This window comes from Leiobunum rupestre, chromosome 10 (assembly GCF_980474605.1).
Source record: "Leiobunum rupestre chromosome 10, qqLeiRupe1.1.hap1, whole genome shotgun sequence".
In the NCBI taxonomy this organism is placed as follows: Eukaryota; Metazoa; Arthropoda; class Arachnida; order Opiliones; family Sclerosomatidae; genus Leiobunum; species Leiobunum rupestre.
Window position 1 is genome coordinate 25,177,101 of NC_143393.1, and position 18,876 is coordinate 25,195,976.

Genomic DNA, 18,876 nt, shown 5'->3' on the forward strand with positions numbered 1-18,876 from the left:
ATAGTATTTTAAAAGTTTTTATGTGACTTTTTAAAATTTACACCAATATGTAATATCATAAGTGGATCATTCTCTCAGACTAACAAGTAAGATATACCTGACCGAGACCCGGAATTTGTATACTTAGAGAGAATGATCCACTTATGGTAATATTCAGGATTGGTTTTCTTAGGACATTTTTAATAGATTTAAGTCACTCTGAGAAGAGTAAATCTTCTTAATAACAGTGGAATGTAATCAAGGTAGCATATTAAAAATTTATACATTGTCAATATACAAATATTAAATGTCGTCATGAAACAAGTTACATTATGCAGCTGATATGCAAATGGATGAGAAGTTTCCATTACATAAAGCGTAAAAAAACTCAGTCTGTATGCCTCACAAAAAATATCATGTGAGATAAAACAGTACAATACCTAATAATGGGAATTTGAGCATTCAATTATACATTTCTGTACAAATTTACACCAAAATGTAATATTTAGAAAATAATTTTTCCATGTTATTTTTTAACTGCATCTTAGCCACTCCATGACGAAGAATAAGCCTTCTTTATAACAGTGGAATGTACTCAAGGTAGAATATTAAAAAATTAAATTGTCAATATACGAATTTTAAATACCTTCACGAAACAAGTGACACTATGCAGTATGCAGCTAATATGCAAATGCATGAGAAGTTGCAAGTAAATAGTTAAAAATAACTCAATGAGTTTGAGTAAATCGCTGAAAACATCATTATACTAGATAAATTAGTACAATATCAATTAATAATAATTTTAGCTTCCAATTTTATTTTATTTTGACCTGAATTTTATGAAGAAAAGTAAGGCATTCCACTGTTAAAGAAACCTTACTGTTCTTAGTAAAGTGGCTAAGATCTTTCAAAAAATGACATCTAACACGATAATGTTTTAGAGGTGTACACAGACTGATTGAGATATTTTAGACTATATTTCATGGCCACTTTCCATCCATTAGCATATCAGCTGCATAGTGTCACTTGTTTCGTGAAGATATTTAATTTTCGTACATTGACAATTTAATTTTGTAATATTCTACCTTCATTACATTCCTCTGTTATAAAGAATCCTTACTCTTCTTCACAGACTGACTTAATTACCATGGAAAATTATTAAAAAATTTCAAGTATGGTCAAAAATTTAAAAAAGGAAGCTCAAATTCCCAATATTAGATATTGTACTAATTTCTCTTGCATGGTAATTTTTTCCAGGTGTACAGACTGATTGAGTTATTTTAAACATTGTAATGGCAACTTCTCATCAATTTGCATATCAGCTGCTTAATGTAACTTGTTTCGTGAAGATATTTATTGTTAATCTTTGTACAATTTATAAATTTCCTAAGAAAATCAATCCTAAATATTACATTTTGGTGTCAATTTTAAAAACTTTTAAAAATATCAAATACTAAAAATTTGAGCTTCCAATTTTAAATTTTTAACTGACTTTTTAAAATATACATCAAAATATAATATTCGTTAATTTTTTTCTTGGGCCATTTTTTAATAGATATCACAGTAAAGCTTCTGCATGACAGTGGGATATAATCAAGATTGATTATTACAAATTTTGATTTGTCAATTATACGAATATTAAATGTCTACACGGAACTAGTTACATTATGCAGCTGATATGCAAATTGATAAGAAGTTGCCATTAAATATAGTCAGAAGTAAATGAACCAAAGTTATTAACCGAGCCTCAAAAATGGAAGGATTTCTCTTAATCATTTAGCTTATGTCCAGTGCTATCGTGTCACAGATGAAAAACTACTATGGAATTATGGATTAATTTAAAATAATATCGCACTTTAAAACTGCCTAAAACTGCGAAAGAGCGTGCACATTTTCAAATAATCATTTCATTCCATAGTAAAATCCCTTATTTGTCATAAATAATAATACATTATCTGATTTTTAATCTGCATATAATGTAGGACTTTACTAATTTATTGTTTTTAATTATCTGTCTTTGTATATTTTAACCGGGAGCCCCTTGAAAATCAGCTTTGCTGAAGGTGATATCCCTTAATAAAGACCATATTATTATTATTATTATATCATCCAATTCCCTATCAGCTGCATAATGCCACTTGTTTCGTGAAGACATTTAATATTTGTCAAGTAAAAAAATTAAATTGGAAGTTCAAATTTACAGTATTTGATATTGTACTAATTGAAAATTTCTTAACTGAATTTTTAAAATTTACACCAAAATGTAATATTCAAGAATGGTTTTCTTAGGGCATTTTTTTAATAGATCTTAGCTACTTTGAGAAGAGCAAATGTTTCATATAATAGTGAGATATGTAATCAAGGTCGAATATTTATATAAAAAAAAAACATTTTCTCTTCTCAAAGTGGCTAAGCTATTAAAAAATGTCCTAAGAAAACCATTCTTGAATATTACATTTTGGTGTAAATTTTAAAATAAGTAAAAAAAAAATTCAATTATTAGAATATCAAATACTGTAAATTTGAGCTTCCACCTGACTTCTTAAGATTTAAAAAAATATATAATTAACAGGAGTTGTTTTCTTAATTATTTAAAAGTTGTTAGCCACTCTGTGAAAAGTAAGGCTTCTTTAAAACAGTGGAGTGTAATTAAGGAACAATATTAAAAATTTTAAATTGTCAATATACGAATATTAATTGTTCACGAAACAAGTGACATTATGCAGCTGATATGCAAATGGACGAGATATTGCCATTAAATATAATTAAAAATAACTATCAGTCTCTGTACAGTGTACACATCTCAGGTTAGAGAAATTAGTCCAATATAAAATAATAGGAATTTGAACTATGGATTTCTTCAGAATTTTGTTTTGTAAGGCAACCAAAATTGATTGGACTTATTGTTTGGGATATTACATGTTAAAATTTAAAAAGATCCCAAATTGAGTAATTATTGTAACCCAAAATGGGTTGTTTGTGTTAAATAAAAAAGGCCAAATTTAGTTATTATTGTAACCCAAAATGTGTTACGAATAACAACAAAATTTTAGTTTTTCTATAACCCAACTTTGGGTTGTAAGTTTTACCCATTTCTGGGTTGAAATTAAAACAACCCTAAATAATGACCCAGCGTTGGGTTACAAAAATAATCCTTTTTTTGTCAATTTTGACCTGTTTTAAGAGTGTAGGCATTTTGTACTCTGAATTTTACGTTACATACACAAAATCTAGAATATTGCTACAAGCATACGGAATTAGTTAGTTCCAAGCCAAAACTAGGACTCATATGCAATGTATATTGAAGCTTCATAGAATCTGCCAAATTGAAATCCTGACTTTTAGGGCTTAGTTTTAAATTCCTGGACTTTTTGACCCATTTCTATTTTCCCTGACATTTCCAGGTTTTTTAGGCCGTGTCCGAACCCTGCATAGCTTTCCCACCTAAATTTTGATGCAAGTCAGGTAATTACCCAATGTGTAGGGTATCTTGATATTCAATTTGGTACCCCAAAATGGTATTTGCGCATCCCTAATGTTTTTCAAAATGAAAACTTTCTAAACTAAACCATTTCTACGATTAGGACCATTTCACTCACCTGTTTTTTACATCCCTCTTTTGAGAATGTGGTCCAGTAGATGTACCAGGCTGTGATAAATTGTCACTTACAGCAACACTCGCTATTTTTAAAAAGCCTTTAGCAAGCCTTTAGGGTCTTTAGATGTCTTTTCACCAAATGCTTTGTTTCGTTCCTTTCTTATCCTCAAACTTAAGGCAGAGATAAACTGAGTCTAAAAAAATTGAGCCTTTTTACCGAATATTGAAAAAGGGGGAAGAAATGTAATAAAAAATTACCCATGTTTTTTTCCTGGTGCTTGCAGACAGGGATATTTTGCTGTCATTTCCATACCAATCTGCGCGCAAACATTTTGATTGCAAACTTTGGGATCTCTTACGTAATGAGCTCCACATTCTTATTTTTTTTCTTGAGATCACAATTTAAATCATCATCAATCAGTGGGATTGGATTAGGGCTATTAGGGGGACTGTCTACAGAACCGTCACTAAAAATATTTCCATTAACTTCCATTTCTTCATTTTCAGGCATTTCATTTTCTAGATGGTCTACATTACGTAAGCAGCCTGGGTGATGGCCACGACAATGTACCTTAAATGCACCGTAGCTATTAGTTTTATAAGGGCACACTCTACAAGAAATGTTAAACAAGCTTTCGTTCTTATGAAGTTTGATAACATGTTCGTTTAATGTATGGATGAATTGCGTGGTAAAATTGCACATTTCACAAGAATAATTTTGATTATTCTCAGTCATTTTAAAACAAAAGGAAAAAGCCAAGCTATTTACTAATTAAACATTACTCTTATTAAAACGTACCAGATACTAGTCAAAACTATAGCAACAGAAATTAGGTTGGCCGGGTTAGGGCTAGCTCGCCGTGGTACATAAAAAGCCTAGCCCAGAATTATTAAAGATAAACTAAGTATACTGTCTAATACTTCAAACATCCACGTAAATTACAGACTCATATATAACAAATACCAACTTTTTGAGACTGCCATTGTGAGAATAAAAAGTATAGTAACTACGAGTCTACGATGAACAAAATTGGGCCAAAAAACTGCTAACGCATTCAACGGACCAACTAAACCATGGACAAATAAATTACTTCTGGACAAAGAATATAAAGTATATAATAAGAGTATATTCTTTGTTATGGATAGGTAAAGTAGGCGCGCGTTCAGCTGCACGATTTAACGTGGTGCCTAGTTGAGTGTCGACACCTATGGATGCGCTGAATTGCAAGTGTATACCTCTATAGTTTCCTGGTTTTACTATTTAGTATACAGTTTCTTACTGTAAAATTGAAATTGAATATCGATACAAAATAAAAGTTACGATGTTATTGTTCTAATCTGAAGGTGAGATACTAAAATATTATTCCCAAGAACAAAGTGAAAAATATAGTAACATTATTTAACATTATTTTAATTGAAATGTTTATATTCAAAATAGAAAAACGATCATAGTAAAATACAATAACAATTAATTTTAAATGATTTCAATAATGCAATGTCGCATTCTGAACTACTTAATTAGAAATGTCAAATTTTTATTGAAAAATATTATTGAAAAAAATTTACAATGGGAAAGTAGAATCACAGAAATGTTTGGGACGCAGGTATTCAAGAATAGTAGTAAAAATAGAAATAACCTATAAAGTAATTGAAATTTTATCTTTTAAAGTGTACCGAAATAAAATTGAAATTTAAGGGATCTCCATATGTAAAAAAAACTGTCTAGATGAAAAAGGAAAAGTGATCTGTAAACGTCTAGCGATCTCATTCCTGCTAAGACTATATAAGAACGCTTTACTTTGAATATAGATCACTCGAGAAAATTTGGAGATCGCCTATGAACTATTTAAGATCACATTAATATCACTTTAAGATCACTCTTGGTACACCGTAAACGATCTTTTAATGTTCGAATGTGATCTGAGAGTGAATTAAAAATTTGCAGTGCTAGTGAAAGGGTAAATATTACAGTAACTGTAATATTTACCACTTTCACTTGATTTAAAGTGATTTTATTAAATGAAAGTTGGCTACGTTTGCATTAATCTTGGCTAAGTATGCCCATTTGGCCCATGTGCCTTTTAGTAAGAACCCGTAATAGTAATATCGCTAAAACGTTTTCAGTCCATTAAATGCCCCGATTAAAGTTATACAAAACATGTAAACCAAAGGCTAATTCCACATCGTTTATTATTAATGTATACAAATTTTTAAGATATTAATTAAAAGTAACGGGTTAACAGATCAATTTGTCACACAGAATTAAATTTATATGTTTTCGCGTTACTGCCCGGTTCTCAGTGGCGGCGACAGGAGTTTTGAGTTTAGCAGGCCAAGTTTAGGAGGGGCCATGTTTTAATTTTTTTTAAGAATTTTGGGAGCTCTTCTCTATTTATTAAAGCTAGTCAAATATGATGATTCATACTATAATTAAAAATTTTGCCACAGCTTCACGTTATTTCAAATTCCCTGTAGCAAAGGGTGACTGAATAGTACTTTGGAATAGATTAAAAAAATAAATACATTTTTACAGACAATAACTTACAAATCAAGTATTTAATATAATTATTTATCCGTACTATTCATTTGAAAACGTCACTAATCAGGGCGAAAGTAGTTAGCAAGAGTAATATCACCGAGCACGCGATAACTTCGCAACCGCATGTTTCAAATGCTTCTTTTAATTTATCGCAATTGGCGTTTGCTAAATTTGTACAATTCAAGTACACTTGTTCGTGCCTGGAATCGAAAAATTGGCGTTAATGTAATAAGCCTCACTTTCTCTGTTAGACAAATTAAGACGGCCCAGGAAATGTGTAGTTATAAGGTTATACGTGTGAATAGTGCTACAAGTACGCCTTTTTGTCTACTCGTTTTTTGGGTGAGCTTAATCTCTTTCTAATAACTCCAATTACAGGCAATATTCTTTTTTAAATTCCACCATTTCACTCAGGTTGATTTTCGTTAAGTTGTGAAAGCAGTCTACAACCCGACCGCATACTTCAACGTCTGCACTACCTAAATTGTGTAAAGTGTAGTAGATTCATTATAAGATCGGTTGTGCAAAAAAGCCGACTGCGTGGAAACGGTTTTTACCATTTACCACGGTAACCGTGCATGCATGGAATAACGCGGGAAGTGAAAATTTTGGGATTGGAAATTTTGGGGTTTGGAAATTTCTGGATTGGAAATTTTGGGATTGGAAATTTTGGGGTTTGGAAATTTCCGGATTGGAAATTTTTGGGTTTGGAAATTTTTGGGTTTGGAAATTTCGGGATTGGAAATTTTGGGATTGGAAATTTCGGGATTGGAAATTTTGGGGTTTGGAAATTTTGCGATTGGAAATTTTGCGATTGGAAATTTTGGGATTGGAAATTTTGGGATTGGAAATTTTGGGGTTTGGAAATTTCTGGATTGGAAATTTTGGGATTGGAAATTTTGGGATTGGAAATTTTGGGATTGGAAATTTTGGGATTGGAAATTTTGGGGTTTGGAAATTTCTGGATTGGAAATTTTGGGATTGGAAATTTCGGGATTGGAAATTTGGGGTTTGGAAATTTCGGGATTGGAAATTTTGGGGTTTGGAAATTTCGGGATAGGAAATTTTGGAATTGGAAATTTTGGGATTGGAAATTTTGGGGTTTGGAAATTTCTGGATTGGAAATTTTGGGATTGGAAATTTTGGGGTTTGGAAATTTCGGGATTGGAAATTTTGGGATTGGAAATTTCGGGATTGGGAATTTGGGGTTTGGAAATTTCGGGATAGGAAATTTTGGGATTGGAAATTTTGGGATTGGAAATTTTGGGGTTTGGAAATTTCTGGATTGGAAATTTTGGGATTGGAAATTTCGGGATTGGAAATTTGGGGTTTGGAAATTTCGGGATAGGAAATTTTGGGGTTTAGAAATTTCGGGATTGGAAATTTTGGGATTGGAAATTTCGGGATTGGAAATTTGGGGTTTGGAAATTTCGGGATTGGAAATTTTGGGATTGGAAATTTCGGGATTGGAAATTTGGGGTTTGGAAATTTCGGGATTGGAAATTTGGGGTTTGGAAATTTCGGGATTGGAATTTTGGGGTTTGGAAATTTCGGGATTGGAAATTTTGGGATTGGAAATTTTGGGGTTTGGAAATTTCTGGATTGGAAATTTTGGGATTGGAAATTTTTTGGTTTGGAAATTTTGGGGTTTGGAAATTTCTGGAGTGGGCGTCGTCAACCTAGCTCACCATTTCTTCGAAATTAAAATCCAGGTCGCGCATAATTAGGCGCTAGTTACGCGCTATTGGGCGCCGTAAATTTCAAATTTAGGTTGACGACACCGAATTTTTTTAAGTTTATATCAATTAGAACGGGCAAGGTTGAAAGATTTGAACGGAAATTAAATGGTAATCGATCTTGTTTCAACGGAAATGGTAACATTTCTGCTTCACACGCAGCTCTCTGGCGAAAAGGGTTAACTTTAAACTCACCTTGAGTAACCAATATTAGGCCCATTGAAGAAATGGCAACGAACATTATAATTTTCATTCTGGCACAAAATCTCCCTATTGCTTTTCGTTAGCGTCAAAACCGTTTAACTTTGAGCTGTCGTCTAAAGCGATTCCCAACTAAAACTTACCGAACAGCTGGCCCGCAATTTTTTACGCCTACCCTCGATGCCACTTTAGTGAGTTTCGCTTTTCAATGTCATTACGGATTCCGTGATAAAGAGAAATTTGGCTTATAAGAGTAATTAAGGGTTGAAAAGTAGACTACTGCCTTAAATGGTTGAACGGCATCGCTTAATTAGTTCCTCGATTGCACCACGATCGCTTTGTTTTCACAAGATTATCGAAGCATAGATAAAATATAAGGAAATATGAAAGAGTTGACGGACAAACTTTCTCGGTGGCGACGTCCAATGTTTTATCTATTACCAAAATTAGCTTTCTGACACGATGCTGTAGTGGTTAAAATTTCCTTTTACTCGAATTGTATCGAACATATATAGTACCTTACAGTGTTGTAAGTCGGAAAATTTCCCGCTCAGAAAATTTTCAATCCATGATTAGTCTAATATATTGTATGCAAATTTAAATAAAGCGGCATTTTCGCCTAATTTTTTCGAATCTGAAAGTAAAAATAAACCTCTATACTAGTATAAACTGATTAACAAAGTAACACTATTAATGTTTTCTACTATGTTTACTGATATTAGACATTTTATATCGATAAAAAGTTAAAAACATTAAAAACTTAAAAGGCCGACTACATAAATCTTCGGTTCACTCTGTCTTTCACTGGAAGTAGGCTTACTGCAATACACGTGTGCCATGCAGTCAGCCTACTTCCAGTGAAAGACAGAGTAAACCGAAGATTTATGTAGTCGGCCTTTAAAAAAAAATTTATGTTTCAATTTTTTAATTTTTCCGTTTTGCGGAAAATTTTTCAGCATTTTATTTTTCAGGAAAATTAACAACACTAGTACCCAAAATTAATGAACCGAAGTTATCGAAATAGCGTTCAGAACAGTAGCGTAGCCAGGATTTTGTTTCGGGGGGGGGGGGGGGCACACCATTAAAAAAAGTAAAAAAATAAAAATATTTGTACGTACGACCTGTGCCCCCCCTGGCTACGCCACTGGTTCAGAATCGGAGGGCGTTTTCCTCTTGAAAATGATGAGAAAATCGAGTCAAATTAAAGCTAATTTTCATCCCCGTCTTTTTACGCAATAAATTGCACTTGGTAATTGTGCGTATAGCTATTTCTATGAATAAAAAATGGTTTCATCAAAGCAAAAACGTTTTTGTTTTCGGGCTAGGAGCGCGCAAAATTTCAAATTCAAGGTCAAAATGTAACTTCATAGGGAAAACGCCTCCAACATGGGGAGTATAGCAGTCTGATAACTTTGGTTCATTTACTTTATTTATTTATATGTTGATAATTTCTTTACTTTCCATCTAATGAATCCTCGCGATCTGCCAGGATACTTCACAATCAAATCACGCCCGTAACTCATTGGTTTCCTAAAATTGACGTCTTCCTTCGCGATAGAAACCCTAAGGGTGTCGTTTTATTTGGCTCCCTCTCGTTCCAAGGAAATACTAGGCCATGGTACCCGAGGATGGTCTCAACATCATCATTCTTCGTCAATATAAATAATCACAGAATTGACAAATATCATAGGTGGGGTGGCGGAGTGGTTAGCACTTTCGCCTCACAGCAAGAGGAGCTGGGTACGATCCCAGCTTGTGGCACTGGGTGAAAACTCGGAACAACTCCTTCCGCGTTGAGTTTGCGAGTTATCTCCCCGCTGGTTTAAGGGGTTTTCCCCCGAGCTCTTCGCTTTCACCTTCCATAAAAACTTGTCGAAGTTAACGGTAATAGTGAGTGTAGGGAGCTGTTGGCTCGAAGGGTTTGCCACCACCCTCCTACGCGTTGTAACCCGGCCACCTGAATTAATGGCTTTAAAATTCCCTTGGTGACTTAGGCCTAAGGTAGTGCCTTGGGTATTACCCTAGCTGATTATTATTATTATCATTTATTAATATTATTTTAAAGTATTTATAAATAATAATTCATAATATTAATTAATACACTCTGTCCATTTCTTAGAGATGGTAATAAAACTGTTCACTTTATATAACTTTCAAAGCAATCAAAATTGGTTGCTTTCTATGTTCTGTGGACTGGAAAGATAGGGTAATTGAGAGATGGCTTTGATGCAATTGATCTCTTGTATCTATATGCTCGCTAACTTTGCCAAAAGTCGTTTTCCCTCTTTCGGTGAAAAGTTGAAAATTTCCGTTGAGGTTCACAAATAAGCGTTCGAAATTAAAAAGTAGCTCGATTCTGACGCCTACATCGATGTATAGAATTAGTGAAATTCAATTGTAAAAATTATTGAATCGGAAGCGAGCTATACTTGTTGAGAGATCAAATTGAAGCGAAAACAGCTGCCAGAAATCTATAATAACTCCATTTCGAAAGTACGAATGCTTATAGTCAAATCGAGCAATCACCGTGGTACTAAAAATTATACAACTGTTTTTACCTCTCCGAGGGGACAAAGTCCCCTAGGAGGGGTTATACAACGACCGTGTCTGTCTGTGGGTCTGTGGGTGGGTCTGTGGGTGGGTCTGTGGGTGGGTCTGTGGGTGTGTCTGTCGGTCAGGACTGCGAACGCGTTCGCATTTTCGGTGCAAAGTGTAATCACTGCGTACGCAGTTTCTCAAAGGGTTGGCAAAACCACCGTGCGACGGTGAGCGTTAACGGATGCATTTGCGGTTTGGTTTGGATGGTGTGTTTTCGCTCACCGTCGTGACGGTTTGGTGTATTACGGTTTTTGTAATGTTTATGCGTAGGTTGTGAGTGTTGAATTTGTTGTGTTTGTGTTCTGATGGATGTGCATGTTGAGTCTGTTGTGTTTATATGGGCGTTTTCTCTCCAATTTCTTCTTAATGACTTTGGGACGGACCGAGTGCTGAGTGTAATGCTACCTCTCAACGTTCAATGGCAGGGTTTCCACCAGTTGTACACGGTATTCGTCTTAGTATCAATTTGCGATCGCATCGGGCGGGATTTGAACCCGAGACCTCCTGATTGACAGGCGGACGTTCTACCACAGAACCACCGACACTTGTTACGCCTTATTGAAAATTAGACCTTCAGCTTTATCGGAAGCGTATTTAATAGAGTACGAAATTTTGGTTTAATTGAAATAGAATTGAAATTGAAATTATTGCATCGAAGAAATTCTAATTTAGCGTTTCTCTATTGATTAAAAACAAATGCGCCACCCAGGTTTCGAACCCAGACCATTCGGCTTGGCAGTCGAGCGCTCTACCACAGAACCACCGATAGCTGCTTAGATTCACTGAAATTAAGACAGGCATCGTAAGCATAATAGGTAATAAAGTCTTTTTTTATTAATGAATTTATGAAGGCCTAATCTGGTATTTTTTAAAGGTTAAATCTTGTTTTAGCGCAGTCAGCCGAGATTAGAGGGTTAAAGGGTAGACCCTGTGGGTGGTCCACTTTCTTAACGACCTATATATAGTTCTGTTAATTCAAAGGAGATAATTTAACGTTAATTGCTTTAAAAGCTGGCGGTTAGTCAAGTGGCTCTCTGTGCTTTGTTGATGGTAAGGTTTGTGCTTCTTGTAAATACATTTGGTGTGGATATTTGGATATCTACGATTTCTAACGCAGTCAATGATTTCTTGGGTGTGCGAGTCATTATATGATATTGGAAATTGGACGGCATTGGTCTTTTTCATGTGGTATGCGTCACAACGTCAACAGGAAGTGAACGAGTCGTCCACTACCAGATATCTACGGTATCTTCATCAAGGGCGAGTGTTGAAATAAAATGAGCGTTAAAGATGCGGCAAGTATTTCGTAAGCGAGTAATTCCAAAAAGCCTCTGTAGATATTTCATTAAAATTTGCTTCGTATTATATTTAACTGATAAACTTGTTCTGTAAAAGGGTTTAATTCAATTGTGCATTGTTATAGTACGTCTAACTTACTGTTGTAACTACTTAACTTATGATATTCTGAATAAATTAAAATTGGTCGTTTCGTCTCAATTATTTTAATTATAATTAAAATTTTATACCGGGCGGGATAGAAATGGGTTAATATTTTTAACAAATAACTCTAAATTGCGGAGATATATCTTTAAGGGTTATCTCGAGAAATTAATACCACTAGGGACAATTCTTCCGAGGAGAGGTATATTTTGGCTTGCCAACTTGTTAAATCTTACCTATGATAATGAATTAATTATCACTTTTGACCTCTCCGAGGGGACTATGTCCCTAGGAGGGGTTTTACAATCACCGTGTCTGTCTGTCTGTGTTGCGGGGCAAAGTCCAAAATGCGTTACCGGGGCAAAGTCGAAAAACCATGTTTGCAGTTTAAAGGTGGGCAAAACCACCGCCTGACGGTGAGCGTTAACGGATAAATTTGCAGTTGGGTTGGGTTGCGTTTGGTATTTTTTCGTTAACGCTCACCGTCGCGACGGTTTCCACTCACAATTTTCAGTTTTATTGGAAAGTTTGTTATTTCTATTTATGTGTAGTGTGGGAATGTTGAGTTTGTGCTATGGCGGTTGTGGGTGATGAGTTTGTTTGTATGAACGGGTGTTTTCTCTCCAACTACTTCTTATTGAAAATTATAAGCTCAGCTTAAGTGGAATAGTATATTAATAGTTTTAAAGTCTAAATTTTTTAACGTATGAAAATTTAAAGGTCAAATCTTGTTTTAGCGCAGTCAGCAGAGATAAGATGGTCCACCTAGTTAGTTTTTTGAAATTTATTTGTTTTTTTTTCAGTCGTATATTTTATCTATTGTGTGTTTAGCGTATTTAGTTTTCAAGCGTAATGGTTCATTTATGAAGAAAATATCGAGTTGTATACATCGTGCTCTTACACTTATGTTGGTCTGGTTTTTAACTGGGTCGTCATTACTTCGTAATTTATTTTAAACGTTTTCTCGACGGATTAAGATGTTTATGCAGTTCATCAATTAGGTTTGTTTGTTTTTATTTATAAAGAGCCCTAACTACGGTCATTTATTGTACGTTGTAAGCCGTGTATTGCTAACGGTAAGGTGTTTTTCGTTTTTCCTTTCACATAATTTTTTTAAACTTTCGGTATTTAGGTTTATTTATTCTTGATTTCGAAGTATTTGGATTAACTGGTTTCTTGGTTGAATATTCCTTTATATTTTTCTATTGGTTATTTTTGTTGTTGTTTAGTACGTCTAACTCGCTGTTGTAACTACTTAATTTATAATATTCTGAATAAATTAAACTCGTTCGATTCGTCTCAATTATTTTAATTATAATTAAAATTTTATACCGGGCGGGATTGAACCGGTTTACGTTTTTAGTAAATAACTCTGAATTGCGGAGATATATCTTTAAGGGGGAAGAATACAGTAAAAGCCTCTTTTTCGTTCAAGCTGAACGTTTCTGTTTTAACAATTACATAATTGAATTATATTTCTCTTATTAGGCTGAACCTTCCTCTAGTGCTTGAAATAATTTTGATAATTCTAATATCAATAGTTAACGAGATATAAGGTCCTAACTAAAGGGTAGTTTGGGCGCTTGCCCAACTTGTTTAGCTCCGGGGGTCCGAATTAAAACGTAATAACTGAATTACTTTTAAATTTAAAATTGTAAAAATTATTTTAAGCATTAAACAATAGGCTGTTCTACACTTAAATATTAATTTTTAAGTTAAAATACAAAATTAAAAGAGTTCAGCTTGAAATAGCGCGAAAGTAGACTATGGCTCGAGAAATGACCACTAGGGAACAATTCTTAAACAATTATATAACGTGCCCAGGTATATTTAGAAATTAAACCGTAAACAAACAAAATTATAAATCCCTCCCGCCGATTTACCGGAAATTTGTGCTAGTATCCATGGACGGCGCTAGGATTTTTGGGCCCCAGATAAGCGTTCTAAGGCCCCTGCCCCCCCCAATTTGTTTACTCGAAAACTAGTTTTTTGAAATTAGTCAGAAAAATTTAGTTAGGCACCCGGGGGGGGGGGGGTACTTTTCCCCCTCCCCCCCCCCGCCCCTAACGCCTGCCCTGCTAGTTTCTTTCCACCAAATTTACTAGATATTTTGCCTTTCTTAACCTGCAACTGAGTATGCGTCTTATACACATTGTCGACGGTGGTTTAACCCGTCTAATGGTAGTCTTCCCCGACAGGGGGGTTATCAATCAGACAATCACTATCAAGTAGGCTATTCGGTGATTTCAGTTTCACGTGACATGTTTTTTCGCATAGAGAAAAAAACCCGCACAAAATGGCGGCCATAGCCAAGGCTACGAGGTGAAATTACTCTATAGGGTAACCAAAGAAAAGAACATCAAACGAACGTATTTAAGAAAAAAAAAGAATTAAGTTTGCTCTAGCAAAACCATAGAGTAACCCACTCGCATAGAGTGGAAGGCCCTATGGAAGCGCATGAAACATTAATCCTAACGGGTCAACTTGTTTTCGAGGGGTAAATAAATATAGACCGAAGAGCGATGGTGTTGTTTTTACGTGTTTTAGAGTATAAACTTACTTTTTTATCCAGATATTGTACATTAACTTTAGGCCAACTTGTTTATTTCACGCCTCGAAAACAAGACGAAAAGTGTTCACAAGTTTCGCTTACAGCTTTCCACTCTATGTGAGTGGTTTACTCTTTGAGCCTAACATTTATCAGGATGACCCAAATTAAATTTTTCAATCTTAAATACCTATATACATTTAAAAATTGGCCCTAGTGCTGATAATGCGATTTTTTTATTAGGATAACCTTTACAACCTTTCTTAAATATGAATAAATTAAACATATATCAACTATATAATTGTTTTGATTTTACAGTTGTACAATACCTGGTGAATTTTTCAGGTATGAAGCAATCTGAATTATCATTTCATGGCGTTTGACAACGGCCACGTCCTCGCTTTTAAATTATTAATTATTAGAAGTGAAGAGAAGCACATTGTGAAAAACTAAATGAAAAGAGACTTAAAACGGTTTTAAAATTCACAATTTATTTATTTATAAAATCCAACGTTTCGGAGGAACTCTTCCTCCTTCTTCAGGGATTTTTACAAGTCAGTTCCTCCGAAACGTTGGATTTTTAAATAAATATATTGTGAATTTTAAAACCGTTTTAAGTCTCTTTTCATTTATTAATTATTAATTAATAATTTTTAATTTATTAAGTTTTTATAGTGTACGGTAAAACGTTGTATTTACTTAATTTACTTTGTGTTTAGAAGTGCTCTAACTGTAACAAATTATGTAAAATTAATAATCGAGAAAGATGACTTAAAACAACTATTAAAAATAAAATGTATAAAATAATATTAAGCGTCTAAATTTAAAATTTACTCGGAACAGATTTTACATTATTACATTTATAATAAAATAAAACAAACCCGTGCATTTTTCTAGCGCCAATCTCATAAACAATTGATTTAAATATTGTCAAAATGAGTTAATTCGTCAAGTTGAAGATTTTGTTTAAAATATTATAAAAGGCCTAATTAAAAATGGCACTGAACAAATCCGGGAAATCATATCATATTTTTATCAAGACTTATCTACACGGGTTAGATCTCTTTGTAGCTTCTGCAGTCACGCTAGAGGGGACCTCTTCAGTTCCACTGCCTGCCAGCCCTGTTACCCTAATACGTCCCCGAGAGCTCTCTATATTTACTAATTAGTTAAATAAACGTAGTAATTTTATTATTATATTTCCTATAAGTATATATATAAATATAACAAAAATATAATAAAAAAATATAAAAGTTTATTAACGTATGTTAAAATGAATTGATAACTATTAGCTATAATTTGAATCCTAGATAGCTCTACTGACGTAGCGCTTTTTCGAAATAGAATAATATTTAGGCGTAGCTTTTTCACGCGATCTCTTCTTTTTGCTGGGAAATCGAGATATTACATCGCTGATTCCCGTATTATATAAAATTATAGGCTTCTAGTACTACGGCTTTCGAGACAATAATAATAATAATAATAATAATCAGCCCAAGGCACCACCTTAGGCCTAAGTCATCAAGCGACTTTTGAAGCCATTAATTCAGGTGGCCGGGTTACAATGCGTAGGAGGCTGGTGGCAAGCCCTGCATGCCACGTGTTCGAGCTCCCTACACTAACTATTACCGTTAACCTCAACGAGTTTTACTTAATTTTCAAAGTCCTAAAAATTTACTATATCGTCTTTTAAGTTGTTTTAAATGTTATTAGAAAATATCACATTTTGTCTTTTAGAGGAACTTTAAAAAAACATTAGCATAACATGAGTATGCTTGATTTTATTTTTTTCCTCTTAATTGTGATATTTTCATGACAATAACATTGAACTTATATTGTGAATCTACTTTTATACAAACTTTAAAAAAACGTTACTAAAAATTGACTATTAGTATTACATTTCAATATTTGTATTAAAAAATATCACAATTACATATTGCACTCTTATTATATAGGAACTATAAAACAGTGCAATTATATTTGAGCTTTTTTTTTGGTTTTATTGAGATTTCTTTTTAGCCCGAATACCGTGCTAAAACACTTTCATCCGTGCTACTTGATTCGCAATTTCCTTTTGTATAAATGCCATTGAGGCGAGTCACGGAGAGCATTCGATAAAGCTGTGGGAAATTCGCTACTGTCCGATGCTCATCGCTGCCTCCAGCCATACGAATAATTCCGAAAACTCTTAATATAATTAAAAAAAGTAATCTATTGTAGACCCAAGCAAAAATGTATTACCTCACGTAGAGTAAACGTAACGTTTACTTTCTGATTTCATATCATATTTATATCTGTTTATTCAGAATACTGTAAACCCTGAGGTTTCATGTGATTGCGATACTGTTAAATAATTTCTGTGTTATCAGTTAAACTAAAGCGTAATATATGCAAGCGCTATTGTAATCTGAACAGGAAATCACAATAGTGAGGAAATATGGATTTAAAAATTCTTTATTTTTATCAATACTATGGTATCGGGTACTTAAAGGATAGGAAGTTCACATACTGTTAAAAAAAATGTTTCCAGTTCTTAAAATATCGCGTCTCTGGAAACTGTCCTTCTAAGACTATCGTTTTGGGTAGCTGGGTTGCCCTTAAGAAGGTCTTACGTCTTGAAAGCCTGGCCACGCCACTGCTTACAGCTATAATTGTACGCGTGTTTTGTATTTCCTACTTACCTCATACTTAGGGATAATACAAAGACCTTGAACTGAACATTTGAGTGAAAAACTCCGTTTAACGCACGGTGATATGCTTTTTGACGATAAGTGTTGATTGGTCAAAACGAAAGCGTCCAATATTACGCAATATTTCGAGGAATAACATCCTTGACAGTGGCGGCGCCAGGGGTAGGCTACGCAGGCTACAGCCTACTTTTATTTCGCTTGTAGGGGCCCCAAATCTAGATGAAGGGGCCCCGAACAGCCCCCTAAAATGATTTGCGAAACTAGAAATATCAAAATCCGAATTAAAAGCTGTTTTTAAGTTGCGAACACTGAACAGTGATTTCTAATATTTTTTCGAACGCAGCCTTGATTCGTTGTAGTTGCTAAACTAGCTACTTCAAAAAGTGTTGCATCGTTAGACAGATGATAAATTGCACGGTTTTCCGACTCTCCGAGTCCAGATTCCAAAATAAAGATAAAATCAAGCGTGGCAACTGGGAAGTGTTTTTGCAACATCCTTGCCATTGATCCTTGACCTCGTACATATCGTCAGAAATAAGTACCACTCGACAAATTTATTTTGAAATTTTCAAATACATGTTTATTCAGCCATCATTTGTCGTAATTTTAAAAATAAGGTGCAATCCACTTTTATTGTTAATTACATTATAATGAGTCGATTCTCAACGTGATTGAAATTTCACAACACCGATATTTATGAATATTGTGATCCAAATCCCCTCGTACTCTCAAGTTGGAGTTTTCATCGCTAATTTAGGTATAAGAGCCACATAAGCATTTCAAAAATATGGTCGAATTTTATAAAACTCCTCCATTTTTTTTGTTGAAATGAATGACCTCTGGCCATGAGGGAAATAGCACCACACAACAGTAGGTGAATATTTCTAATCAACAAAGCTCTCTGAAAGATCAAATATTCATTTAATTATTATTAATCTTAAATGTTTAATCTAAATAATGTTGAATTAGGATCCAATTTAACTTTTACTACCGGTATAGCCAGAATCGATTATTCGTTTTGCGTGTTCGGTACTAATATTGCGAAAAATCAAATAACTTAACCAAATTAACCCTTTTTAGTTCCACATCGAGATATATATATATCGAAGTGGGACTATTGCTATGGACGGATTGTCGTTAAGTGTTGTTTGTAGTTTGTAGTTTGTTTGGCGTGGAAAGCAACAACACGGCAGATGGAGCTGCGAAAAATAATTTATGCAAATTATTTTATTGGCGGCGCCGGGACTCGAACCCAGATAGCCGCTGGTCGCGTAATCTTCAAAAACCGATCACTATACCAACCAATCTACGCCGCTCAAAACATAATTACTCGGAACTTCTAATCTTTCTTTGCAACGCGGTGGGTTTGTCAAGTTAAGTTGTCGCAATTCTCATTCCTTTTTCCGGGTTATTTTACGTATATTTACGGCGTTTTAGGGTCAAGTTAACCTCAAACTTCGCCTCCCCCCGCCCCAATTTCGACCCCTTATCGAAACCGTGTATGGTCAGAAGTAATAAATAAGTGTGGCATTTTCTTATCGAAACAG

General features: G+C 34.2%; 1 protein-coding gene across 1 annotated transcript; it reads right to left on the reverse strand.

Annotated features, from left to right (window-relative positions):
- Nucleotides 1–5,761: 5,761 nt before the first annotated feature.
- Nucleotides 5,762–8,135, reverse strand: LOC149925179 (uncharacterized). The gene is made up of 3 exons (XM_090161474.1): nucleotides 8,048–8,135; nucleotides 6,493–6,595; nucleotides 5,762–6,316 (listed from the first exon to the last, which is right to left on the reverse strand). Exons 1-3 carry the CDS (start codon nucleotides 8,103–8,105, stop codon nucleotides 6,160–6,162), a joined length of 318 nt encoding a protein of 105 aa, XP_090017600.1. The 5' UTR covers nucleotides 8,106–8,135; the 3' UTR covers nucleotides 5,762–6,159.
- Nucleotides 8,136–18,876: the final 10,741 nt, after the last annotated feature.